Here is a 27,217-nt window from a genome sequence, read left to right as displayed (position 1 = left end):
TAAATCATTATCAATTGTCTTGGGTATTGGCTACACTACTGTGCAGTACAGACATTACTTAAGCAAAAAAGTAAAAGTAAAATTTTAAAAAAGTAAAATAAAATATAATATCATATTATTATTGACTTTGCTGCCCTATCACCATATTAACTACCTGCTACTTATATTTAATTAGATTTGAACTCTAGAACATATTAAACCTAACAGTCAGTGCATTCCTTTGGTAATACTTCTATCATCACTTGGTGCAACTTGTTGAGACAAGTTGAAAGCAATCTTTCCCTTCCAGTAATTGCTATCCGCGTCAATCTTATAGAAAACACAAGTGCCAGGAAAAATGATCCTCTGAAGCTGTTTAGAATAAATATTTTACTAGAAGATCTAGTTTTAGTCAAGATCCTATGGAAAGATTAAAACTATAGTGGTTAATACAATACATTAAAAAGAATCACATATCAGTTTGCAATTAATTTTGGAGAGTAAGCTTTAACATCTTACAGCTAGGCAAAGATTTAACAGTTCAGTTATCTACACTGAAGAAAAACCACAGCACCACATGCTGGATTAGAACTCAACACCAAGAACGTGATTCTCCCTGTAGAGCAGTGGATCAATTTCATCCATTTCCCACCTCCCAAAACACATCCTACACAGATCTGTTTATAAATAACCTGGAGAATTTTCTTCTAATCAAAGACCAACTAAGTTTACCGATTATCCCACTTAAAATCCAAAGTAGAGAAGATCTTCTGTATACAATAAATGGGTATTGCATGTGCATGATTACATTATTAGATTAGGAAAAGTTTACTGTTATGCCTTTGAAGAATGTTCAACAACTGTGCTGCACTTACTTACATATATTCAAGCATCTATATAGCATTATAGAGAAATAAGTAATTCTGAAGGCTTTTTTGAAATAGAATAAGAATTTTAGAAGCAATAAAAAGCCTCTTACTATTTCACCACTATAAAATAATAAAATTACCAAAAGAAGATTTCTTTTAAAAAGTAACACTGAGAAGTCAACCTTGTTCTCAGGTCCACCAACCAATTTTAAGCGCCCTGGCCAGTTTTGATGCTAGAGATTCAGCAAATAAGAGACTGGTTCTCTCATCTCACACAATTAATCTTTCAGACCTGTCCCTCCTCCTATTATTATCAGATCTATTTCTTGCCCACTGGAAACAGAAGGGAACAGACTGTTTTTGAAATTCTGAAAAGCACATGTCAGGAGAATAATAATGTAGCTAGAGTGGGCTTCTCTGGTCAGCAGCCAAACAGAAGGGAGGAGTTAAAAAAAAAGGTCAATGAGCAAAGTATCTGAAAGAAAGGCAAGAAAACATGCTTCAGGTAAAATAAGTTTTTTTCTGCTATTTATAGGGGGAAAAATGAAAGATCATGTGCTTAAGGCTAGATATATTAAAATACAGTTATACAAATCTTGGAGATCACAAACACTTACTTCAGTGTAATTGGAAGTTTGCTGCTTTTCCCTACATTTCTAAACTAAAGCAACAATTTATAATTCAAAGTCCACAGGAGAAAAACTAAAAGGCAGACCTGAGGAATTCCACTGGCCATTCATTACAGAAGGCTACTGGGAACTTATGGAATCACCTCAGTAATGGATGGTGACTGACACTGAGGAAACCCAGACTGAAATACTGCACAGACAAAAACTGGTATTGCACAGCATCAGTACCATTTAAGTGCTAGTTACAAATGTTTTCATGGTCATACGTGAGTTCAGTTTTCTGAAAACAGGAAGAGCCTTTTGTTTTCCCACTCTATACAATTTTTATGCTCTGACACAATCACTCCTACACTGAATCACAAGGATAAACATCCCGTACTTTCCAGTTAATCAAAGTATGATATTACAATAGGAATGCTGACAACTTACATGGCACTGTAGTTCCAAATCTAGTAGGATTCAGCACAATAAACCTGTTCTTCAAACTCCTTCGCCCCACTCCTTGGGCTCCAATCAAGACCAGGGTTTTCCTCTGAAAAGGAGGCATTTTGGCTACTTCCTCATATATCTGGATTTCATGGCGATCAAATTCTACATTGAGAAATGTACAAAAAACTTTAATACGCACTCAGGGCTGTAAGAAAAAAAAAGTTAATAGTCCTGCTATTTATCAACAGACCCATGTGAATATAAACAGTACTCAGAGGGCAGTAAGTTTGACTCAAGACTTCTAGCTTTAAATTGGTTTGGGAATAAAATAGTTATTTCTCCATGGACAGCATAAGGTCAGGTTCTCTCTTTTACTTCCAAGGAGAAAGTCTCTATTTGATCAGAAGGTGAAAACTGTGACTAACAATTAGTGAACTTCCACAGAATCGTGGGATAGTTGAGGTTGGAAGGTACCTCTGCAAGGCATCTGGTCCACCCCAATGCCCAGGACCACATTCAGACACTTGTTGAGTATTTCTAGGGAGGACAACTCCACAACCTCTGTGGATAACCTGTGCCAGTGCTCAGTCACCATCACAGTGGAAAACGTGTTTTCTGATGTTCAGAGCCTGTGTTGCTTGTTGGCTCTTGCCCTGTCACTGGGCTACTCTGCAAAAAGCCCACCCAGCTCCATCCTCTCTGCACCCTCCCTTCAAGTATTTGTACACATTGGTGAGACCTGCCCTGAGCCTCCTCTTCTCCAGACTGAACATTCCCAGCTGTCTCAACTTTTTCTCATGGGTGAGATGCTCCAGTCCCTTCAACAGCTTTGTATATCCACATCTCCCAGTGCTGAACAGAAGCACAGACATGTCTGCACTGGTCACTATTGTTTTTAAACCATAAAAACTATCTGATCTATCAAACTTATAATCAAATATTTTACTGCAAATCTTTAGCTTTGGATACACTACACTCTGCTAGTTTTGATGCCTAAAAAAGCTTTGACTTTCATGTAGCATTGAGATACCTGCATTTCTTGTAGTGAGATACATCATCTTCTTCTTTTTTTTGCTGCTTATTGTTCCACAGAAAGGCCCTAAAAATAAAAAAAACTAGATGAACTCACAATTTCTGTTAATTTCCAAAGCTTATTTATATGAATACATGAAATTTTTGATTAATACATTTATAAGGATTATTCTAGAATTGTATATATCCTGCAAGAAATTACATCTATTTACAAACCCATCAAATGGTACTGGAAGAAAAAAATATTTTCCTAGAAAAGAAAGCAGTTGAAAAATTCATGTTTAGCTTATTAACTTTCAGTGCATACCATACAAAAAATTTTTAAGTGCACACTGCCTGTCCCACCTCATTCAGCTTTTCAGCACCAGGTGGCAAAACTGATTCTTGTATCTGAACACTAAACAGAGACTTCACCCTTTGTCTTTCAGCAAAAGCCAAAATATAAAATTCAACATTTCACAATAATCTGTGTAATCTCACACAGCAGTTTTTCTATTATTTATGAAGGCAAGAAAAACAAAACAAATGGGAGTCACAGCAAAATCTACTCCTGAAATGTACTAAATCTCACCTGAGTTGTCCCAGTCCCTCCTAACAAAAGCCTTTCTCTTCTCTTCCAGAAACTGGCTAGGAATTAGACCTGCACTTCCACCTTCTTTGACATGACTAGCCTAGGGAAAAACAAACAAACAAATTATTACATTTAACTTGCAAGAAACACTTTTCTAGTCAACATGGTGTCGACTGACTTCCTCACTGCCAGTTTCTCATTGGTGAGTGTTGATACATTTACTACTGAGACTTAAAAATTCAGAGTCAGATGTAAATATTAAAATTCTCCTTTACAGGAATAGTGTCTTGCTATTGAGTATTAAAATTCAGAAAACTTAAGTAAAATAAATCCAAATTTTATTACTGGTTCCCATTGCATAGTAAGCTCCTCCAGCCATAAAACTTTGGCATAAAATTCCCAAGTGGAATTCTCTGACTCCAGACACTGAAGTCTCAGGTGACAAAACTCAAGATTTTCTAGTATACAATATATTTATTTTATATTCTTGAGCTGCTCCAAACAGGTTTCAGTGCAGTTTATTAACTGCCATTTCCCAGTGAATGCCAGTAACACATCCCTAATCATGCCTTCAAGCTTTTTGCACGAAGCAACTACAGATTTAAAATCTTAGTAACCTAAGTATTCCCAGTAATCAAATAACTAAAATTCTCTTTAAAATAATTTCATGGTGAGCTCAATTCTTATCAAGCTAAACAGACACAAACACAGTTATGAAGTGTTTAATTCTTCATAAATCTTTTGCTTGCAATAAATCCTTCTTTTCCTAACAGAAGACGTTTGCTTTTCAACTTGTATGCTTTTATCTATGACTAACTGATTTTTTACAGTATGAAGTTTTCATTAACAGTCTAGCATTTCTAGAAAGCATGAGGAAAAACTAAACTTCTTTTTCCTGGGGCATGATCTGCATAGGAATATGCTATACTGATTTAACACATTTCAATTTTGCCAGATTGAGCGTTAAAGATTTATTTCTCCTGGACTCCCACAAGTTACAATTGGAGTGTTTGAAAAGCAATACAGAAGTCAGCATGAGAGCTAAACATCAAATTCCTCCAGAGTTTTGGAGTGCCTACTTCTGAAACTAATTAAGTTGGCAGCAATAAATTTTCAGCCTTTCCTCACTTTTTATTGTCTTTCTTTCTGTTATTACTGTCACTGAGAAGCAACAAAATTCAGCAGCTGCTTAGGTATATTGGAATATTTCTGTTGCTTTTAAAGAAGTCATATATCTTGTTCTCAGGCAGCGTCTGGCTCTCTTCTGCTTGTTACCTTGCAAAGGGTGAGCAATGTAGGGGTTGGAGGGGAAATTAATAATGCTACACTCTTTGCCAATTTTGAGGATCTCAGTTGAGAAAAGGGTCTTAAAAGTTCCCTTGTCCCATTTTCAGAGGCACTGATAATGTTTAATTCTATGTATAGTGTCTTGAAAAAAATAAACATAGCATAAGCACTGGATTACATTTCTACTGAAGGACTGAATGTAGAAATACCACCTTAAAGCAGGATGAACTGTTAATATTTGAAATACTGCCAAACAATGTGACTATGAGCATGCATGATACACAGCTCACAGACACTGACCACCAGTGCAGAAATAAAACATACAGACTCTCCAAACAGCTATTCTCACCCCCTTCAAATCCACAAGATTATTTTCTCTCTCTGCATCTCTGAGCACTCAGGAAGGGGTCCACATTTTCCATAGCTGCTGTCAGGGAAGGTTTACCATAATTATAGTCAAACTAAGACTTTTTTTTCTAGAAACTGTCCACCTTAAATTTATTTGTGGAAATGTCCAGACTTATGATACAAGAACAAATACAAATACACACAACTAACAGTAAAGTGAGTTTTACATATACAATTTAAAATATTCCTTTTCCTTTAGTATTTCAACTTCATATCTTTATATTAGCTTGAAATTGGATTGCAGTGTAAATATTTTTTTAATGTATCTACTGTTAAATGAAAGTAGATAATAAATTTAAAGAGTTAAGGCACCTACTGATGCTTTTCAGTTTTTTATATTACTTATTTTAATCTTTTTACCAACCTGCCACCAATTCGGATCTTCCCGATTTACAATCTGAAGAATTTCTCCTTTAGAAAATTTCAAACCTGCTTCTTTGCATGGGATGAGGTTGTCATTATATGGATTATAATCAAAATGACACTTCACAAAAACCTGAAATGTGTAAAAAGTAACAAAGCTTAAGCAGTATAAAATACATTCTGACTAATCTATCTGTCAAACTGAAGCAATGTCTTTACCTGCAGCATAAAAACCTTGACATGATCCAAGTTGCATTTGGCATGTAAAATACAATCTAAGGGGAAAAAGTTATTCACCAACTGGGACAGAATAATCAATGGTGCAAACCTTGGCTGAAGCTACTTCATGATAAAAAAATCTGTTCCATTTGGACACGGTATTACAAAATGCTCTTTCTTGCATTTCAGTGTATACAACTCAATCAGAATTCTGACTTTTAATTTCTTAAAAATACAAAATAATTACTGAAATGTGAGCACTGTATTTAAGGCTTGTAGAATCTTAAGAATTACTTTTAAAACACTGAGTTCATGGCAAAAATAACAGGAGACACAGCTGCTTAAGACTCAGATTTGATGCAGGGGAAGAAACAGTAGGTTGCAAGACTGAACTGAAAACATCTTTGACTCTCTTTGTACCAGGCTGGGGAGCAAAGGAAGCCCTGCACCTGCCTCAATAGAGCACATTCCCTCAGCCTCTACTTAGTGGAAGCACAGCCTGTTAGTCACACTGTTAAGACCCACTACTTGAAGGAGCATCTTATAGGGTGTTTCAAAGGCACTGATTTAGCTCAGGAAGACACTTCTGCCATGGAGAAATTGACAGCCTACAGCAACAACAAAAAGACAAGGAACAGCCACCATCCAAGTTCCCAATGAAGTCAGAGAGTACAAAAGCTTGTCTGTCGAATTAAATACATTCCTGAATATTGTTAAAGTGATTATTTTGACACTTATCACGTTATAAACACACACACACTTCACTGCACAAAGTGTGATTGTGGTAATGTCAAAGAAACGTGCTTTATATGTAGCATATAAACGCCTAATAATTTTAGACACTTTGAGTTTTTTAGGCAAGCATATTAGGTGAATAAACTCATTTCTAAAATGCAATTAAAGGTAAATACAGGTATCTACATTTTACTCCTTCTCCTAGTATTATATTCACAAAATAATCAAAATATGTGTAATCCAGAATCTTAAAGAATCTTACACAATAAAGCGCTAAGCAGAAGTTCTTTTCACAGAAGCATCAGAAATGTGCCACTGACCTGTTGAGGAATGACAGTGTCTCTGTAGCTGGGAAGAATTTTCAAAGTGACACTCCCACTGATATTTTTCAGCAGTTCTTGCAATTCTTTTGGGTTGTTCCCAACTTCGTGGCCATTCACCTCTTTAATAATGTCCCCTACATGCAGAAGACCTTGCCGATCTATCATTCCTCCATGAAGAATTCGGGCTATTACCAGATCATTGTTCTCCACTCTGAACGTGACTCCCTGAAAGAGGTACATGACACCCAGTTTACCACTGTCTGAATTTCAGTTTCATTTTACCATTACCTCAAGCAGAAATACACAGCTGTGGGATATTCCACCCACTCCAATGAAAACAGTTACAGCTACTATAGTGTTAGAGCTCCTGATACAGAGAGGCATCAGGTGACACGGAATTGCTTTCACACAAAGTTTTCATATGACTGAAAAATTACTGTTGCTCTTGATTGCATGCAATCCTATCATCTCATATCAAGATGTTGTGTTAGTTATGCCAGCAGTCATTCAGCCCAGTGACTGTTTAATTACTATCCCATTACTTCTTGGAGAGAATGGGATAGTGAGTACATGAAAGTATCTTCCCATTTCAACCTCTCAATACTGAGCTTATCACCCATTAAATTACACAACATAATGAAAATAATTAAAACATAATGCAAGAAATCAGGTACATGCAAACATCTTCACTAGCACTTTAAAGACACACTCACCCTCAATTACTTACCAGTGGCTCTCCTGCTCTTTTGTGAATTCCAAGGATACGAATAGCATCTACTGGAACAACCTGGTTGTTCACTGAAGAATTATTGACTTCTGGGCTAGAAGGAGGGGAATCATAACATTTTGAAGCTACAATATCATGTGCTTCCAAGAGTGACTGCAAAGGAACAGAAAAAAATCTTTTTTAAAGTAATGAAATAACTGTTTGTGAAAGGATTTAGCGCTGAATAACCACTGAATCTGTCCTTTTGGGATCAGGTTATAATACTCTTACTTCACATGAAATAAAGCAAAAATGGACATAGTAAGTGCTCACATGAACTGAGAAGCCTATTGCCTTAGCAAATAGCCTATCTTGTACATAAAAATACTGCTTCTTAAGGAAATATAGGAGATATGTAACTAAACTGGGGAGGAATATGTGATGTTAAAAGGGAAGAAGACAGAAAAAGGAGTACCTAAAATAGTCTTCCACCTAATGAGACAGTATCTGAGCAAATGGTTACAGTAAATGAACAACCCACTGCAAAAAGAATGAAGACAGCTCATCATTAGATACTTGTGTTTAATGCAATAAAATTTTCGTCCATGGTAATTTGGATAATGACAAGTATGCAAGGATTTCCAGCTATCTGCAGAATGAGTGCTTCCTACTTGCATAAAGCCAGGGCAGAATTCTAGTAACAAACGAAGCCAAGCTTACAGAGTTTATACTGTCTGGAAGACAGGCGCTCAGACCATAGAGTTAACGGTGTTTTCTCCAGTCCACACACATGAATACAAGGTAGAAGGAGGAGATCCAAATGAATATAATCATGTTTGGAAGACAATGTAATTTAGGCATGATTTTTTTCATAAAAGATATCTTAGGATAAAGAAAAATGTATAAGACAATACATACAGGTAAACCAAGATCAAACTTGTGCACTAAGACAGTGGAAAATTTCAGACTTTGTCTTTCTGTCACCTTCTAGTGTAAGGTGTCCCTGCCCATGGTGGGGGATCTGGAACAAGATGATCTTTAAGGTCCCTTCCAACCCAAACCATTCTGTGATTCTATGAGAGGAAAAGGGACACCCAATAGCCATCATACACAGTAGTCCAAGGTAAAGCATCCTACAGCACAGGAAGTCACACTGGCAGATACACAGAGAGAAGCAGCAAGCAGAAGAAATGCCTACTGGGCCTCCAACTACACAGCTTTGTGTCCAACAGTGACTGGCCAGTTATAGTCTTAAGGCAGGTTACTGACTGTGTCACAGAAGTAGCTAAAAAAGAAGACACCATGGGACTATCACTGATACTGACATGCACATGCCAGAGGAAGACAGCAAACTACCAGAAGGCAGAGCAGGCGAGCAGGTAAGAGCAATGATTTGCTATGCAGTCTGCTCCATCCTTCTGTAAGCCACCTCTAAGCTACAGGCTGTGCAACCACATTAGGTTAGTGCTAAGCTCAGCATGCAAGCCCTCAGAGTGTCACAAACCTGAACAGTCATTTTAATCTGCCCATTACACGATGAACCTGCTGACATTTCAGCTTGAGGTTAGAAGGAGTATTTAATTCACTGATTTTGCCCCTTTCATTAAGACTGTAAAGACAGCTGCTTATTGTGGCTGATACTGTGGACACAAACCAAATCAAATTAAATAGGAAAAACAATCATTTATTTAAATCAAGCAGCTGTCAGATGGTAGCAATTTCTAATTCTTGACTATCCAAGACACATCCAATCCAGAAACCAGGAGAATAGATCTCTCTGCCAATGTTTGCAAGCAACATATTTTTGGATATTTCTGCATTTCCAAAATGAAACTAATTTGCATCAGCAACACATTTTTACAGATTAGCACCCACAGAACCAGGTAGATGCAGTGGTATGAAACTTCTAGTTTTCTTCTGGTCACATGCTAGAACAAATTGTCTCTGAAGTTTCTGACCACAACCCACTATACTCCTCATAAAGCCTCACAAAGCTGCCTGGACAGGTCTCTGCCCTTTAATGGTAATGCAATTTATACATTATAATCTGATCCACAGTCCAAAAAGCCTACTAAGATAACAGTCTGTGTCATCCTTTTCAAATTAAAAAGCTCCATAAAATTCTTGAGTTCGTAAATCTGATCCCATTTCACATTCTGATTCTTTTTAACCACTCAGTTTTATAAGATAAGTATGAATTCATTCAACTGCTACTTAACCATCTCTCAGTCAAAGGATCTTTTCCCTATTATTTACACAATGCCTGAGTCAGAGAAGGACTATCAGGGACTGCCCACAACTCTAAAGTGGCTTCTTTAAGAAAAGTAGTTCATTGGTTTCTTTAAGGCACAGTTAAATTATTACTGTCCCACCTAACTCTCAGTTCTGAAACTCAAGAATCTGTACCAGTTTTATGAGCCTGTTTCCAGCCAGCCAGGTCATGACCTACAGTCCTGAAGAACACTTAAGTACAGATACCTGGCAACAGGGCCTTGCATCTGTACCACTGCCTGACTACTTGACAACATTTTATGTCGCTAAGTTATTTTCTTATTTGGGGAACATGGCTGAGGGAACTGAGAAAAACAGTTACATGAACTTCCCTTGTTTCTTTCTTGTGATACCCGAAAAAGTGATATCCTGTGCTCCTGCAACTCCAGAGCTCCACTGGAATCTGACCTTTCCATTCTGGTGCTGGAACACCTATAAAACTACTGCCGAAAACATGGAGTGATCAACAACCATAAAATGGTTCAAAGTTTCCTCCATACAAAATTTCCACCTGTAAACAGGATCAGCTGATTATCCAAGACTGGATAGCTGTAAGAAAGATTCTCATGAAAAAATGCCAATATTGTCAGAAAAAGACATTTAGAAGAACTGCTACAAATCACAAGAAGTAACACATAGTCCTGTGGATACACAGTCCTGTGACAGACAGGTCTCTTTATGCAAGACGCTGTCTTGATCAAAAAACAATCCACAAACTTAGAAGATATTGATCTCTTTACAGTAGTTTTCTGTGGCTGCATATATTTGACAGATAAAAAAATACTTTAAAACATAACTGAAAATTCAGTAAACAGAGAACCATTAAACATGCAAGGCTCTCTACAGTGCTGAAGCCAAGTTCAAACTCAACATTTGTTTCTAATTTAAAAAATTCTCAACACAATCCAAACATGTTATGAAGCACTGCCCTAAATAATAGAATAACTATTTCTCCAATTCTTATCCAAAAGAACAATTAAATTACAAACTGGGGGCTGTGGTAGGAGGGAATACACAAGAGTAGAATGACTCTATAGTCTTGGATTCAGGCCTCCTTTCCTAACACTTTAGGCCTAGATGTATCTAAAATATTTCCTTTCCTCTTTTATGCACTAAATGTGTGGTAGTCTTCCCTGACAACCTTGTTTAAATATTAGAACTTAATAAATAGACTAGAGACCCCTATTGTTCATGTGAAAAGAACACATTTTAAAGGCTTTCCTGAAAAAGTGAGGGAATCATGACCTTAGAAAAATCAGAAGGGATGGTAAGAACAAAAGAATATGTAGGGAAAATAACCCTATATATTAATATCTGCCTAGGAGACAATTTAGGATCACTTTTTCTAAATGAAACATTTTAAAGGTATGATCAGCCCTTACAAACCCAACTAGAAGAAGAAAATACTGGCTGCTTTTCAGATTAGGTATTTTATTGCCAGCAGAATCTATTTAGGATGAATGGTTTAGCTAATTCTTGAAGGGTGAAAGTAACAGAACAAACTCTTAGAAAAGAGGAAGAAGAAGTTATTCTTCTGCATGTTTGACCACTCCAACAGTGTGAAAATTTTTAACTGCTGCTTCTTTCCTCAAGGCAACCTCTCTTACCACTCCTGTCTTCTGCTCTCCAGCTACTGTCTGGTAAGATTTGCTACAGACTTTTCCATGTGGAGCATGTGCCAGCTGGCTCTCCAACACATACTGACCTACTGGCCAGCCATCAACACTGTGAAACTCATTAGATCTTTCACACTTTGACCTCTGAAAAGTTCAGTTAAAACTAAAAAGGGTAAAGAGCGGAAGGGATGAAAAACCAAGGAAACAAAAGGAGAAAGGAGAGGGAATAATAATACAGCCAGGCATGCACCTGTACTCCAGAGTTAGTCCTTCCCAAATGCTCTTCTACAAAAATGTGTAGAAAAAATGAAGCCCTGTAATTTGGTATTTCTAGCACTAAATTATACATCCAAACAAACTACTGCGCTGATGCCTTGTTTATCACATTTTATACTTGTTTGCCAAGGCAGGTTACATGTAAGGCGAGGCTGTGATGAAGTGGAACCATTCACTTGTAAAATACAGTCAGCCTCTAAACCAATTACACAGTAGTGTCCATGAAGCTTTTAAAGAGTCAGGTTGGGTTGTTATCACTTTTACTGAACTGGAGAAAGGATGTAAAAGACTTTTTCTATAAATGCAATTGACATTGTATTTTTCCTCTTTCCCGTCATGCAGAATTTGGAATATGCCTACTCGCACCAAATGAAGCAGATATGATAGCACTTATTTATTGAATATTTAGGTAATTTTCTGTTTCCTTTTTGCAGAAGGAAACACATAGCTTTCCCAAGCCTTAAAAAAAGATACTATATCTGCATTTTGGTCTGCAATTTGTCCTAGAAGTACTTCTAGAGCGGTCTTAACTATGATATCACTTCAATAAAACATAGTACTTTGACCTTAGCTGATTTTGTTGCTTGCCTTCACATGGGTAATGGAAGTACAAAATTAAGGGCTGAAAATTCTCCCTAATTTTCAGCTCCCAAATTGAATCACAGCAGATATACTTTGAAGAAATAAGTAGCTAGGTGCTTTTGCTCACACACAGCAGCCAAAACTGCTCATTGTTTCTGCAAATGAGACTGAAAGCCTCACAACAGGCACACAGAAAATAAATTTTAAAAATACAAATTAAAACTTCTTCAGACTTTTTTTTTTAAATTAATTCCAATTCTGACAGAGTGATGAATAAAACAGTTCTCCAGGGCAGCATTTAACTATCTTAACCATCTATTTTCTCTTCCTTTCACACTTTTTTGTCCTTTTTGCAGCAAACAAAGTTGCACTGCATTTTTCTTACACGCCCATGACTTACCCAATACTATAGGGAAAGAAGCAGCATATAAGCAATAACTATGACATGAATATTTAAACTAGGTTCCAAGGAAGAGTCAACAAACTGCAAAACAGTAAGTGTTATGCTGATACTAAACAAATCAGAAGTTTCCAAAAAACCCAGAATGACTGGTCAAAATGGATCATGGGAAAGCATCAACATGCTTAATAAGGGAAGTGATGTTTCTCAAATCTAGTCAGATTCCTTGGATGGGTCACCAAGCATGGCAACAAGGCAGTTAAAGTTGTTAATGTAGAACAACTTCCACAGCCCTTTGGCAGAAGTCTTTCAGAAAAACAAAAAAAAAAGCAGTAAGGTTTTCAAGTGGAAGAAAATATTGGTTAGAAGACAGAAAAATTAGTGCCAGGAATATAATATTTTTAGTTTTCAGAATTCAGGTGATTTCCACAGGCATCTGGGCTCAGTTCTACACCTGCCAATATACTGACATGTCAAATAAATGCCCTAGGAAATGGGGATGAGAAGTGAAATGACAGTTTGCTGATGCTGATGAACTACTCAAGGACTGAAACAGCTGACTGTAACCTGCAGAGGCACCTCATGAGCAATAGACTGAGAACAAGGCAAATTAAATTCAACACAGACTACAAGGGAAAACACAATCCTAGTTTAATGTATTAACTGATAAACTCAGAAGTGGTATCTTGAAGATGTAAACAATACAAAACCAAACTGAGCCTAACAAGCAATCCACCTCGACTCTCCCTGAGCCTAGAGGTACCTCTTCCTTACTCACAGAGTGGTCAAACGCTGGAACATGCTCCTAAAGAAGTGGATGATGCCCCATGTCTGTCAGCATTTAACAGGCATTTGGACAACACCCTTAATAACAGGCTTTCATTTTCAGTCAGCTCTGAATTGGTAAGGCAGCTGGAGTGGATGATCACTGTAGATCCCTGCTAACTGAACTTTTCTGTTCTATTATTGAGCTGTTAACCAGGCAAACCAAATACTAGGAACTTCTAGGCTATGAGTAGGAAATACAATGTAAATTATGACACTACTTTAGAAATCCATGCTGTATACAGCTTTGCTTCCCTTCATTTTATTTATTTGACACAGAGAGACACAATGAGGTCTCTCAAACCACAAGTAACATGGAAAAGCTGATTAAGAAAAACTGTTCACTTTCTTCCTACACAAGAGGACAGGAATATCAAGTGAAATTGACAGGAGATAGTCTCAAACCCAAAAGAGCACAGTCTCCACTCTGATGGGGAATGCCTTGAATGACAGATTTTCACATGGGTTGAAAAAACAACTGAATAAGCTCAAGGAAGAGAACCACAGGTAGATGACAGTATTTCTCACTCAGAAGCCTTAGCAACAAATCACTAAATCTTCACAACACATTTTGGAAGGTATTGTTGTTGGCTTGTTCTAGCCTTACAGCCTTCACTAGACACCTACTGCAGGGACAGAAGAGATGTTTGCTAAATGAACCTTTAACATACAATTAGGAAGCACTAAAACTGAACAAATCTGTAAAGCTAAGATAGCATATATGCAGTTTCATGTCTGCTCCTTATGTATCAAGCAACAAAAAAGGTACAAGAAAGAGCATAAATCCTGACATTCCAGTTCACCCGTTATTTTGGAACTCTTACATTACATGTTTAAGTTGCTCAAGCCCGAACTAATGAAGTATCTGACACCAACATCATCATTCTGCCTCTCTGTAGATCTGACCACAGAACAGGAATAAATGCTGGGTTTGCCTTAGTGTTGGCTATTCACCCAGTAGTTCTTATTTGATTCTTAGTCACCCAAAAATTCTTATTTGATCTGTCTCCTACAGGCCATCTCCAGTTTCCACCCCAAAGATCCTTTTCCCAAGCTTGTCTCTGGCCTTTGCCATCTCTCTCTAGAGATCATTGTTACTGAGCCTTTCAAAGTGCAGCACTTCAATTGTTATGCCCTTTTCATCTTTTGATTCATCATCCTCTTTGACTTTCAAACTTTATTTTCTCTGTCTAACACAATGGATCATTGTCAGGTCTGTCAGTGCACAGCTGGCCCTCAGTTCTAATCCTTGAGCATTTTAACTATCAATTCCTCCAAACTCAACCAGTCCTTTTCAAGTACCAATTTCTTCTACAGGATCAAAGACTGATTTGCAGGTTTATGCACCATTAAGTCTCCAAATCATAGTTTTTCATCACTCTGCTATGATGCCTTTCTGGACAAGTAAGAGCACAAGGGAGGCCAACACAGGAGAGGCAGAGGAATTGTCAGTACTCAGAAAAGTTACTGCCCCAAAAGCTGAGTTCTTCAAGTGATTTCTTTCCCAACAGGACACAACATAACCAAAAGCATGTTCAGTGTTTATCCATGTTAAACAGTAATATTTCTCACTGCTACGTTTGTAAAACATGTAATGAAAAACCTGGGGAAAAGTGCGTTTAAACTCATTTATCCCAAAAATGCCTATGATTTCATAGCTGTCTGCCAAAAGAAACCCACTTATACTATGGCAAAAAGTTATGTTCTTCTACAGAATATCTTTAGCTTAGTAGCAGTCCCCTGAAGCAGCAAAGCCCACTGAACTCTACCTAGAAAGGCCAGAATCTACAAAGGATTTTCAAACCTTGATCTTTGAGGCTCAGTACAGAAGCTAGTCATAGAAACAGCAAAATGGAAAAACATCTGCTTTTGACAAGCATATGTCAACACTTCACTTAAGCAGAGCAACAGTGAGAGGGATGCAGAGTCTCAGCTTCAGCTGCAGTGCAGATCAGCTCACAGAAGAGCAGTGCAGATCAGCTCACACATTTGTCACCGACATGTTTTATGAAAAATCCTCTCCTTAGGATTTTTCCCCTCCTGAGAGCTGAGAGGCCTCAGGAACAAACTGTAAACAATTCTTATCTGCTGCTGTGGGATGCAACGGGGAGGTCTGTGATTGGCCCCGTCAAACTGTTTCCAATTAAGAGCCTATCACAGAACACCTGTCCGGCCGGTCTCGGTCTGAGAAGACTTTTGTTTTCACATTCTTTGTCTATTCTTAGCTTAGCCTTGTAGTGAAATCCTTCTCTCTATTCTTTTAGTATAGTTTTAATATATTATCTATCATATAATAATAAATCAAGCCTTCTGATACATGGAGTCAACTTTCTCGTCTCTTCCCGCATCCTGGGACCCCTGTGAACGAGGTAACACACATTCATTCACTCTGCAAACCATATGTCCTACACAGGAGCATGAGTGCAAACAGCAGAACTGAAATGGACAATGCTCATGATCAGGAACTAAGATCACCTGGAAATGTTATGGATGAAGCAAGCCTTCAGGGAATTCTTATGAAAACTCCAGTAAAACAGGAAGTAAAAGCTTGTCCAAGATTTATAACAGAAACTCCAGTAGAATTTAATACAGTGAGTAAAAATGTTTTTGAAATTATATCAAAGAATAAAATCCTGTTTATTTTTAACATGGCTTCTGATTTACCTTTTATTTGGAGTAAAATCCTACATATTACATTTTGTTATAGCTCAAGTTTTGTTTCATTGTTATTCCTAGATCTGTATGTGGACACTGATACAGTAAGTTGGTAACATACAGTAAAAAGGTGGCACCTGAAAATGAGGCTCCTTTAGTATTCCAACCAATTCTGCAACATTTTCATCCTTATTTACTAAGGGACTGATGTCTTCAAGAATTTCATTCACCAGCTCCAGGTTGTTGTCACTGACAGCCTCAAGTTTAGAATCTTCCAGTCGTTCGTGAGCCTGTAAGATTAAATACATGAGACTATAATGTAAATAAGTTTTGAGTGGTTCAAATCTATAAACTTTTCAAGTAATTTCTCAGCACAATCTTCAGCAGAAAAGCCAGAAAAAACTATATACAGGATAACCTGATTCAGCTGCTGAAGGATTTTGCATGCTCAACTACAGGACCCAATAAACTTTAAAAGCCTCTCTGGTATGTGCTGCTTGTAAGTGCATATCTCCTCTATGCTATACATACCAAGTACTGCTCTATCAACAGTACAGCACCTCAGGACCTTTCCTGCTTTAGAATCCTGAAAAGTACACCTCCTAGAAGAAGGGCAGGAAAGGAACTATGGGATCTTTCCAGAGTCTGCAAGAAAAACATTTATCTCAGATTCCTCCCATTCAAACACCTTCTGAACAGCACATTCTGCTAAAATCTGCCTAACTGAAGGAAATGCTAAAAAAGAGTTGGAGTCAAAGGCAGCCAGCAGTATCCTGGGCTGCATTAGAAGTGTTACTAGAAAAGCGAGTGTTACTCAGCACTAGTGAGGCCACACCTGGAACACTCTGGACATTCTGGAAAGAGCTAAGTGAAGGGCCACAAATATGATGAAGGGTCTGGAGCACCTCACATTTGAGGCACTGTTCTGCCTGGAAAAGAGAAGCCTCAGGGAAATCTCATCAATGTGTATAAAAACTATACTATGCAAAGACGACAGGGACAACCTGTTTCCAGTGGTGACAGGACAGCAGGCAGTGGGCATAAAATGAAACTCAGGAAGCTCTGTCTGAACATCAGGAAACACTTTTTCCAGCATGAGGGTGACTGAGCACTAGCATAGGTTGCCCAGAGAAGATGGCAGTTGCCCTCCTTGGAGATACTCAAAAGCTGGATGTGGTTCTGGGCAACCATCTCCAGGTGGCCCTGCTTGAGTAGGGAGAGTTGGAATAAATGCCCTCCAGAGGTCCATTGCAGCCTCAACCATCCTGTGATTCTTGGATAACATTTCATCTATTTCTAGAGCTATTCCTGCAGACATAATCATTTTCTGAACTCTGCAGATACTGAAATTCATTTAAAGGTAGGTGCTTTGAGCAGGAAGAGAAGCATCTCTGAATGTTTAATTTATTTATTACAGACAGTGCTCTATCATAGAACTAGGGAATACGAGGAGGCCAAAAATAACTCAGATTCTCAATTTAAGGTTATTTTCAACACTGCAGCAACAAGAAATTTACAAAGGAGCAATTACTTTGGCATATAAAAAACAAATACATAATAGATATAATTCAGAGTCATCTATATATACTTCCCACAGATACAATTTGAAGGTATGCAAGCACTTCTGCTCTTTTATTACTGCTTTAAAACAGACAATAAAGTAAAATTTTGCTAAAAGCAGAGAACTTTGCTTCCTGAAATCATCTGAGTATTAAATTGTACTTCACATCTATAAAATGGTATTTCTGCAGGCCTGATGGCCAAACTCTGGAAAGGTTAACTTAACAGAAAGGCATTTCAAACATTCTCCAACACCAACACACACAAACCAAACAACTGTGATTACAAAGTTATAGGAAGCTCGGCACCTACACACATTCTCCTTTATAAGGGAATGCTATTTTGTACAGAACACATACAGTAAACAATATCCTTCTTTACAATTTAGTTCTTTTGCAGCAAATAAAAACACAAATCTAGTGATTTTTAAACATAACCCAACTCCAAAACCTTTGTTAGATTAGAGAATATGGGTTACCTTTTTTCTCACTCATTGTTTTCAAAAAAACACCACCAACACTGAGTGATATAATCCAAATACAAATATTCTCACCTTCACTCCAAAATCAAGGCCATGTATATATTGGGGAACATAAAGTTTTAGCAGTGAACAATCTCTGATCCTGTAATATGTTGAGGAGTAACAGGATATGGAATGGTATGAATAAGTCAAAAAACAAGCAAATAGGAATACATACCTTGGATATTGCAATTTTTTTTTCATTTCAGTAGAACATTTCAGAAATATTGATACTGAATTGAGCCTTTCTGTGCATTCAGTATATAACATACCTGCCAAATGTTCAAATAGTAAGGCTATTACCTCCAACAATTTGACATCTTAAATACTGGACTAAATGCTTATAGATTACTCCCAAGATGTTTCCTTGGCCTGGGCTGGGCATTCAGCTGGTCTCCTGTAGGCTGCGATACAATGCCAAAAGCAGTAGTGTAGAAGATAAAGTTTTGAGGTTTGAGAGACTAGTTAACAATCCAGGAGAAGAGAATTTTGATACCATAGTTCAGTAACAAAACTCAGGAGAAGTCATGCTTGTTCAAAGTTCAACAGCTATTTTCCAAAAAGCATATTAATTCTAAAGACTAGTTAGGACTGAACAAAACATCAGCATAAGAAAGATATGGAGTTGGGTTTGTTAAGTCTGGAAAAGAGAAGACTCTGTGAAGACCTTATAGCAATTAAAGGGAGCTTACAAGAAAGATGGGAACAGGGCAATAGGACAGGGCATCATGATTTTAAACTAAAAGAAGGCAGATTGATACTAGATATAAGGAAGAAAAGTTTCAGGATGGGTGTGGTAAAACACTGTATTAGGTTGCCCAGAAAGGCTGTAAACGCTCCATCCCTGGAAACAATTAACGTCAGGCTGGACGTGGCCCTGAGCAACCTGATCTAGTTGAAGACGTCCCTGATCATTGCAAGGGGGTTAGACAAGGTGACCTTTAAAGGCCACCTCCAACCAAAATTACTCTATGATTCTATAAACATCGGTGACAGGAAAAAACATTTTACAATTATAACAGTAAAAATACATAAGTTCTCCTTTCCTCTACCACCTACTAAAAAGTGGAAAAGTTCAGCGAAAGAACCCTATCCCCCAAAAAATCTGTGATTTCTACCTAATTACCTTTATTCTATACAGGAAAAGTGTGAAATGAATGTAACCCAGTTTTAAAAGATCAGCCAAAATGTACTGCAAAATACTATAAACTAACTACTATACCTATTGTTCGCCTTCATTTATTTACAGACCAAAAGGAGAAAATAAGTTTGTATAGCTTGTGGCACATTTTCCCAAGTTTCTTCTTGTCCTTTGTGGTGTACTTTACACACTGATTCACCTTAATAACTGGCTAATAAAGGAAAATGAAAGAGCTTTTGGATTTCTGGCCTGCTTACACAATGTAACCATCAAGAGAACTGAGATGACTGAGAACTGAGAACCAGCTCTTCTAATAGAAAAGCAAGTTTATGTATTTTTAGGGACAAATATGTGAATTACATATGCTTCACCAAATGTGTTTTGATCTTATCCTTATTTAGCACTGCTCGTTAAGTCTGAGGATTTTTCCAAAATAATTACTAAGAAAATATGAGTGCAGTCACACCATGTGAACACAATTAAAACCTTTAAGAATTCTAGATAAAGCATGTGTACAGTTAAGAATCTGTTTCTGTTACAAGCACTTTTTTTTACATCTGCTAGTCATTAAATTCCACCTAATTGTTACTGGCCATTAAAGCACAAATTCTTTGTAAGAAAAAAAGGCTTTGCAGTGAACGTTTTCTTTATGATAAATATTAAAGATGACTTATGCAGCAGATACTTAAAGTTGTTCCCATTGTCAGTAAAAAAACACTTTTTCTTACTCTAGCAAATTCAGTACACAAATCTTTCTCTCTGCAGTCATCTCACCAGCAGATAAGACACTTCTATTATTTCTAAGTTTATTACTGCACCATGTATTCAACTTACAACCAATTTTTTGAATGGCCAAACAGAAGTAAATTCTTATATGACTTCTCATGCAAAGTTTTCCTTTCCAGATTTTTATACGGAACAAATTCTCTGAGCAATCCTTTGGCTTTACAGAGGATTTCATACCTGCCCAGAGGGCACTGCTTTCAGATGTCTATTCCTATTAAAGAGACAGCTGTCTTTAAGTTAACTGGGTTTTCCTCATGAAAGGAGCTTATTTTTATGAAGTAAGATTAAGAACATACATAAATGATGTGCAGTATTTGACCGCATTTTCTACTGCTACATTTTAATTAAAGAGTCCAAAGATTTTTTTGCAAATATCACCTTACATATTTATAATTGATTGCTACCACCCATACATATAAGATTTTTGTAATCCAAGAACAAAAACTTAGAATAATCCATGTTCTAGAGATCTGGCAATCAAAGATAAAATTATTAGTCTGAGATCCAGGAAAACGGGCATGGAGAGAATATTTTCCTGGCATATCAGAAAGTAGTTTTGAGCTAAAGATGAAAAGAAAACATTTTTATGCCATGGAATAATGAAGGTGACTGCTCTCAGTTTTTATCTCTGGCAAAACCACTAAAAGTCAGAAGGCATATAGGTTATGCACGCAACTGTGGTTCCAAGACTACATTAAAATCAACTACTTCTAATTTCAAATATTATGATTTTTCTTAATAAATAATGTAACCACATTATTTCTGTAGTCTCTGAATTTTTCATCTTCCTCTAGATTTTTCTATATAACTATTAACCAGAATGCACAGAAATTGCATGAACTCTTCACCTTCAAGCTGACCTTCAAGTCTTTTAATAAGATGAACCAACAACGTGCTGTGGATACCTCAATCCACACTCAATGTTCACAAAATAATGTAAGAGTTAAAACATTTCCAGATTCTACTCAAAGCAGCAAATTTAAATACCTTAGCAAGCGATCTTACGATAGGGTTTTCCATAATTCCTTTAAGAAAAATCAGGTCTATTTCTTCAGCGCCTGTCGATGTCGGCAGATCAGTAAGGTTGTCTAAGACCTGCTGCATGGCTGCTGACAAAACAAAAACAAAAAGTAAATACTGACCAAAACAGGCTTCCATAAGGAGCAAAAGCTCTGGGAAACACCACAACATTAACTTTAAAGATGTTAAGCAGTCAAGTACATCTACTGAGAACAAAGGGACAGAACAGAAAAAGAACTTTTTTTGTGCGTGTGTGTGTCTGAAAAATGAAGTCAAGGTTGCATCAAATTGAATCCAGGCCCAGCACATTCCTTCCAAGATTTGCTACTAAGGATTGAAAAAACAAACAAGTATAAACTATGTATAAGGTATGCATAATCTTCCAAATAGAATAAAATCAACTCCTTCAGTATTCTTTTTATTTCATATTTTTCAGAAGTTTTCAGCCCTCATACATACAGCAACCCATAAGTTTTACAATGCTTGTAGAGGCAGATTCACTGTTGTAAAAATGAACACGTAGTTTCAAACCAATTTTTTTAAACCAAAAATTTGTTTCCAAGGCAGCTTTTACTGTGGGAGCACTTATGTGCACCTCCAGCAGTCCTTTACAGCCAGTCCTGAGCCACTGCACTCTGGCACTAAGTGCACACGGTGCAGATGCTAACACCAGCCTGGTCCCACAACACACTGCAATGGGAAGTACACCCTACAATGAGCCATGCATCGTGCCTGCCCGGTACTCTCAGACTTGCTGAGAGAACCACTCTTGGCTGAGAGTCAACAATGCTGCCCAAAGAAATGTCAGAAAATGCCACCATCCCAGCTGTCTGATCCCCTGAAGTCATCGAGGTGAGTTAAGAGAATTTGTTCTTGTTCTTAACTTTACTCTTTTCAACTCCTGCTAAGCTATATATGCATGCTCAAATAGACACACACACACAGGTGTATGAACTAACAAAACCTGCTGTTGAGATCCCCAACAAGCCCAGAAGCCTTGAATAACCACTGTGTTCTGCAATGCTCTGCATGTTGCAGAGTATATATCAAGAGAATTAGAAAAGCCTATATGCCCCTTCTCCCACACAGGAATTTACCCTTAAATTTCCTCACTGCTTTATAATGAAAGCTATTATGAAACTGCACAGTAACAGAACAAACTGCATTTCTCAACACCTACTTTCTGATTCCAATTCTTCCTAGAAAATTCCATCTGAAGAAAAAAAATTCTGGCCATTCTTTCTGTTAAGTGGAACTGACTTTTCAACAAGCAAATCAACTCACGTGTGACATTTTAACTACAGCAGTGCATGTCAAAAGACCTGTATTATGTTAAATGTTTTAAGTACACTTTTTGTTTCAAACAAAGTAAATTTTCTGTGAAACCATGAGTAGGAGGGAAAATAACACTTTATGCTTTCAGATTTGAAGTAGCATTATTTCTACTTTGTAACAGACAAAGTCCTGTCAGCAACCACACATTACATAAAGTCACAAAATTACCTCGCAAACAGTCCACAATTTCCCCAGATCAGGTATGTCCCTACCTCCTGACTAGTTCAGCTGCATATGAAACTGCCTTCTTCACATTTTCTCAATTCCCAGTTTCAGACTCGTGACTTTCAATGTAGTCACGCAAGCTGTACTATCTGCAGGAGTGGGCAGATGTTTCTGGCCAATTTACGCCATAGGTGCTGCATAATAATGCAACTATTAGAATAATAAGCTTTCTTAACATTTTTAACAGTTATGTAAATTCTTTTTAAGGGATTTCAGGTTAGCACTTTTTCTCCTACAAATAATCAGAGAAAATGCAAAGCTTCCTTGAAGTCAAAGTATGAATCTCAACTACCAGCTGCAATTCCAGCACTTGACGGTGACAAAAACATCTACAATAAACACATTGTTCATATTATCTCCATGACATTATCCTGTTTCTTACTTAAGCCTTTCAGAATTCTGACTTAGATCAAATTTTAATAAATAGTCCCTACATAAAAACTTTATCATCAAAAATAAAATGTTAAGAGCAATGTTAAGCTTCAGAAGAATGTCTTCATGCAAATAGGGTATTTTCAAATTAATATTTTATTTAATAAAGGTTTCACAAACATCTAGCATCAGAACTACTTAAGTATATTTCAGCATTTTTTAAAAAGAGCAACCAGCTTTATCAACATGCAGAGTTCAAAAAATTCACAAAGGCAGACTTCCATTCCAGGTCATCAAAACCAAAACCAGCTGTTCTCAGAAACAGCTTCCTACAATTGTGTGTTGATTGCCTCATGGCACAGCCATCATGGCAAGAGTTTTATTAGCTATAAATAGTGTTGTCTCAAAATTAGAAAGCAAACCAAAAAGGCAGGATAAGGCACCTTTACTCATGCTGTATTGTTTGTGTTTGAACACAATATGAGGCTCAATATTGCCTCAGTGCAGATAGTTCCCCATCTTAAAGGGAAGATCTTTCTAAGTAGCTGAATAAAAAAATAATACCTTTAAGTATCCCTTTATTTTAATCAGTTACAATGTTAAGCAAAAAAATTTTAGCATGAGAGAAAGGTTAAGCTTCAACAGTCTTTGCACCTGTTACCTAGCACATAGTAGGCAGAGGAACATTTATATGCTTCACCATGCTTCACTGCTTTACACTCACCTGGCAAAATATTCAGAACATGATCAAATGTTATTTGCCAAAAATAACCAACAAGAGCATATTCCAACAGGAATTATGTCTGCTGGTTTATTTAAAAAGAATAGACCACAAATACATGGATACTTTTTGATGGACTTGACAAAGCATTTTAATCTCAGTGTTTTATGTGTATTATACAAGCCATGGGCCACTTTCAAATATAGTTCCTGTTTAATGTGAAAAGCTGGTATTTGTTCATGTGTGAAAATAGCGTTGAAAGTCTAAGCAATATACTAACTACATATGCCTCAGATATTAATACATGTACTTTCTAAAAATTTGATTTATCTAAAGACTAAGGGCAAAGGTGGGAGGAGGGGAAGACACTTTGGGAAATGTATTATGGAACCATTTCTTCTGTATCTATTCAAGAGGCTTTCGTTTACTCATTTATAGGATCTATTAGACAACAAACAACAGGAGATACTTTGTTTCTAGGCTTAATTAAAATGATCTTTCAGAATAATATAGATTCAAGTAGCACTCATTTAAATAATTTCCCTTTTTTTCTTTCCAGGGTAAAGCCACCTTAGCACTTTTAAAAATGCATCTTATCTTATTCCTGAGCAGCAGGAATGAAAGCTGAGGATGAAAGTACTTAGGTAGGAAAGTTTTACTAAAAGATCAGCTCCTACCAAGCAAGAAACAGATGGAACTGAGGAGTTTTGAAACTACCAAATCTAAATATCCCATCAAGAATTGCCTTTTGAGCTGCACATCTCTTTTGTGGTGAATCTACCCTTGAAATGTTGATAGAAGTTACTCACTGGGGGGTAGAAAGCCCCGTAGAACTTACATTCAAGTCAGGCATACTAAAGAGCTAAGGACCGCATGAACAAATTGCATAAACCAGGTTGTCAGAAGTACTTATTATTATTGGGTACTTTGGTGTACAATAAAGAGGAAATGTGTGCTTTTCCTTCAGTGGAAAACTAATTGGGTGCCTCTTCCCTCTCTTGTCCCATCTTCTACAGGAAACTAATAAGAATATACTGACTTTGAGAGCTCTACCATTCACCTTGCTCTCTCTGAAGACAAGCCTGTTTCTATATTCAAAGACCCATCTGGGGAAAACTTTAAACTCTTATCACAACACATAAGGATGTGTTTTTGTGAGGACACCGTGAGACAGGCATGGCTTTTTACAATGGTTTACAAAACCACCTAGCAACACACACGTATTACAAGAAACCCACTGACAACAGCCTCCAGACATACCAGGCGGAACTGGGTAGCAGAAACAGACTCTCAGTTGAGGCGAGGTGCTGAAATACAGGGATTCTTAGGAAAGGGTGACAACAGAACTGAGTCGGAGCTGGGACTCCTAAGAAAAATGAGATTACAACTCCAGCCCCCGGCTTTCGTGACATGAAATACACATAGAATTAATTTCCACAGTCAATTTTCAAAGAACATCTTCATAACTGCAGCAAGTTGAAAGCCTCAAGCAAGACTCAGCAGGAACATACTGGTCTGCTGTGCACATGCACTGAACAATTTATTCCTACTATACATATGACCCCAGATTCAGGGAAACTAGTTTGTCATTTGAACCCCATTTCAAAAAGGGAAAGGGGGCAAAGAGATGTTAATTGATCTCTGTGTCAAACAGCATGCATCCCGAGGTGTGGGAATACAGAAATCCCACTTCCTAATGCAAAATTTACTAACCAGAATTAAATCCTCCTAATTCCCACAGAGTTCTTCAGACAACCAAAGGATGTTTCAAAGGTTTAATCTACACATCGTACCTTACAATAGTAAGTTCAGATCAAACAGACGTAAAAGATACCCTGATAGCTCCTTTCTTCTTCAAATTGTAAGAAAAAGGCAGGTTTTCACTAAGCTCTGAGCTGTGATTCTTCTACCAAATTTGATTTTTATTCTTTCTTTCAGTGCCTAATTCTCATCTACATTAAGTCTATGTAGAGGGAAGAGGAAGCATACATTTAAATAAATTTTCCAGATTTGCAGACAGAAGATAAATGTGTGACTCACTGGGGAAAATTAAAGCTTTTCAGAATGAATATTTTGCACAATTTTTTTTAGCTCAGCTTCATTTTATTAGTCTCCAAGCTTACAAAATAACAGGAATGAAAAGAAAATTATGTACAATATATTTAAATAAACACGCATATTTATTTCCACATGGCCTACTCATCTGGGTAGAAAGTTATAATAAATACCTCAAGGACTACTGGAGAGGCAGGTACTCCACACAAAGTCTAGAAAGTTAGATTAAAATCTTGTCACATACATAAACTTCAGAAATAGTTTCTTGTGTGATTTAAAACCTTTTCAAGAGGGATATATTGAAGTTTCAAAAGACACACAAGTTCAGACAAAAGATTCATTTTTAACTTCACCAGCCCTTAACCAATGACAACTCTGCAACTTTTTTTCCCATTTGTGCTTAAGGTTTTTAAATAATGATCATTATGCTTAAATAAAAGGCAAAGGAAATAAAAAGTTATTCTGTCTTGGCCACTTCTCTCCCCAGTCACACATTATAGCATTTCTAGCAGTCTAGAAGACAGAAAAGGAGTACCTATGAACAAGTTAATATTTTGAGAATATTTCGCAAGTTCATTCACAAATAGACTATTAACCAAGAATATATGAAAGGCTGACAAAGCTGTCTTACTACTACTAGAGTAAGTTTCAGAAAGTGTATTTTCAGATAAAAGTCTCTGGGGAAGCACTATGCAGGGAGCACAAACAACATTATGTTTGTGTTTTCACAGCCAGCAGCTGCATGCACTGAGCAGGATCACTCTCGGCAGCAGCTCCACAGCAGTGAGTGCTACAGGAGTGGTGGAGCTCTGCAGTTGTGTCCCACACTCCTCTACAAACCAGTCACCTGCTCCACACATGCTGCTGACTGCAGCAGGGTGCAATGATACTCGGCCTTCAAACACCCACCCACACACCTTACACCTCTATCTGACAGACACTGCCAAGCAGGGAGTGCTGGGCCAGCCCTGGACAGCCACCTTAACTCAGACATTCCCGTGCAGCATTCCATGGTAACATCACTCAGGCACCTCTTCTAAACAGGACCCCTTCCTCAGGCAGAAACACAGCAAATCTCCTCTAAAAAGACAGTAAGATTGATTAATGAAGAAAGCTGTTGTCTGCAGCATGAACACTTTACTGACTGCAGAATCACATATGGCAATGAATTTTTAAAGGAAGAAGGAAAAGCCTAATTGATAAAAATGTATATTCCTCTGGATATTCAAATTCTGCCCACTAAATTTCTGCACATTGAAAAGAAATAACATAAGTGCTTAGCAAAGTTTATTCATTTTTTTTTTTAC

At 37.3% G+C, this 27,217-nt stretch overlaps 1 protein-coding gene across 2 annotated transcripts in view; it reads right to left on the bottom strand.

The window, feature by feature from the left end:
* Positions 1 to 27,217, bottom strand: part of PALS2 (protein associated with LIN7 2, MAGUK p55 family member) — a 54,852-nt gene that overhangs the window by 5,129 nt on the left and 22,506 nt on the right. Inside the window, exons 2-9 of one of the 2 annotated variants that reach the window (XM_030230340.2) lie at positions 21,170 to 21,291; positions 16,313 to 16,465; positions 7,572 to 7,724; positions 6,842 to 7,069; positions 5,569 to 5,700; positions 3,510 to 3,609; positions 2,937 to 3,005; positions 1,907 to 2,068 (exon numbers count right to left, since the gene is read on the bottom strand). In XM_030230340.2, coding sequence (XP_030086200.1) covers positions 1,907 to 2,068; positions 2,937 to 3,005; positions 3,510 to 3,609; positions 5,569 to 5,700; positions 6,842 to 7,069; positions 7,572 to 7,724; positions 16,313 to 16,465; positions 21,170 to 21,286 — 1,114 coding nt within the window. In that variant the 5' untranslated portion in view covers positions 21,287 to 21,291. The remainder of the gene's footprint in view (positions 1 to 1,906; positions 2,069 to 2,936; positions 3,006 to 3,509; positions 3,610 to 5,568; positions 5,701 to 6,841; positions 7,070 to 7,571; positions 7,725 to 16,312; positions 16,466 to 21,169; positions 21,292 to 27,217) is intronic. The other variant, XM_030230335.2, reaches the window with a different exon arrangement.

The sequence above is a fragment of the Serinus canaria genome, chromosome 2, assembly GCF_022539315.1.
Source record: "Serinus canaria isolate serCan28SL12 chromosome 2, serCan2020, whole genome shotgun sequence".
Classification (NCBI taxonomy): domain Eukaryota; kingdom Metazoa; phylum Chordata; class Aves; order Passeriformes; family Fringillidae; genus Serinus; species Serinus canaria.
This window is presented reverse-complemented; position numbering and strand designations above follow the sequence as displayed.